Source organism: Eimeria mitis, genomic scaffold (assembly GCF_000499745.2).
Source record: "Eimeria mitis Houghton genomic scaffold, Emh_scaff1054, whole genome shotgun sequence".
Lineage (NCBI taxonomy): Eukaryota > Apicomplexa > Conoidasida > Eucoccidiorida > Eimeriidae > Eimeria > Eimeria mitis.
The window spans coordinates 13,096-13,659 of NW_013567323.1; the positions used below are offsets into that span (position 1 = coordinate 13,096).

Genomic DNA, 564 nt, shown 5'->3' on the forward strand with positions numbered 1-564 from the left:
AGCATATGCAGCAGCAGATGCATATGCAGCTGCAACAGCATATGCAACATCATCAACAGCAACAGCAACATATACAACTGCAGCAGCAGCAGCAGCAGCAACAGCAGCAGCAGCAGCAGCAGCAGCACCGACATCAACGAATCCGCCCAGGCCCAATGACTGTGGGTGTATATGAACACTAACAAAAAAAACAAAAATAAAAATAAATAAAAATAAAAATAAAAATAAAAAATAAAAACAAATAAAAATAAAAACGAACAACAAAAACAATAATAAAAATAACAATAATAATAAACAAATACAACAAACATAAAATAAATAAAAACAAGAAAATATATAAAAATATATAAAAACAAAAAATATAAATAAATAAATAAAAACAAAGATAGAAACAAATAAAACAAAAACAAAGAAATCAATTCTCCGTCTGCTGCTTCTCCCCTAGCCTGAATCGACGATATATGTCCTTCTCTTGCTGCTGCATGCATGCGCCAACATACAGCAGCAGCAGCAGCAGCAGCAGCAGCAGCAGCATGCATACAGCAGCACAGCTGCTGCTGCAGC

The 564-nt window shown here is 35.3% G+C and overlaps 1 protein-coding gene across 1 annotated transcript in view; it reads left to right on the top strand.

Annotated features, from left to right (window-relative positions):
• EMH_0028400 (uncharacterized protein) overlaps positions 1–175 on the top strand; it is a gene marked incomplete at both ends in the record, with an annotated part of 3,359 nt that extends 3,184 nt beyond the window's left edge. The window contains one exon of the mRNA XM_013494149.1: positions 12–175. Within this exon, the coding sequence (XP_013349603.1) occupies positions 12–175 (164 nt within the window). The remainder of the gene's footprint in view (positions 1–11) is intronic.
• Positions 176–564: the final 389 nt, after the last annotated feature.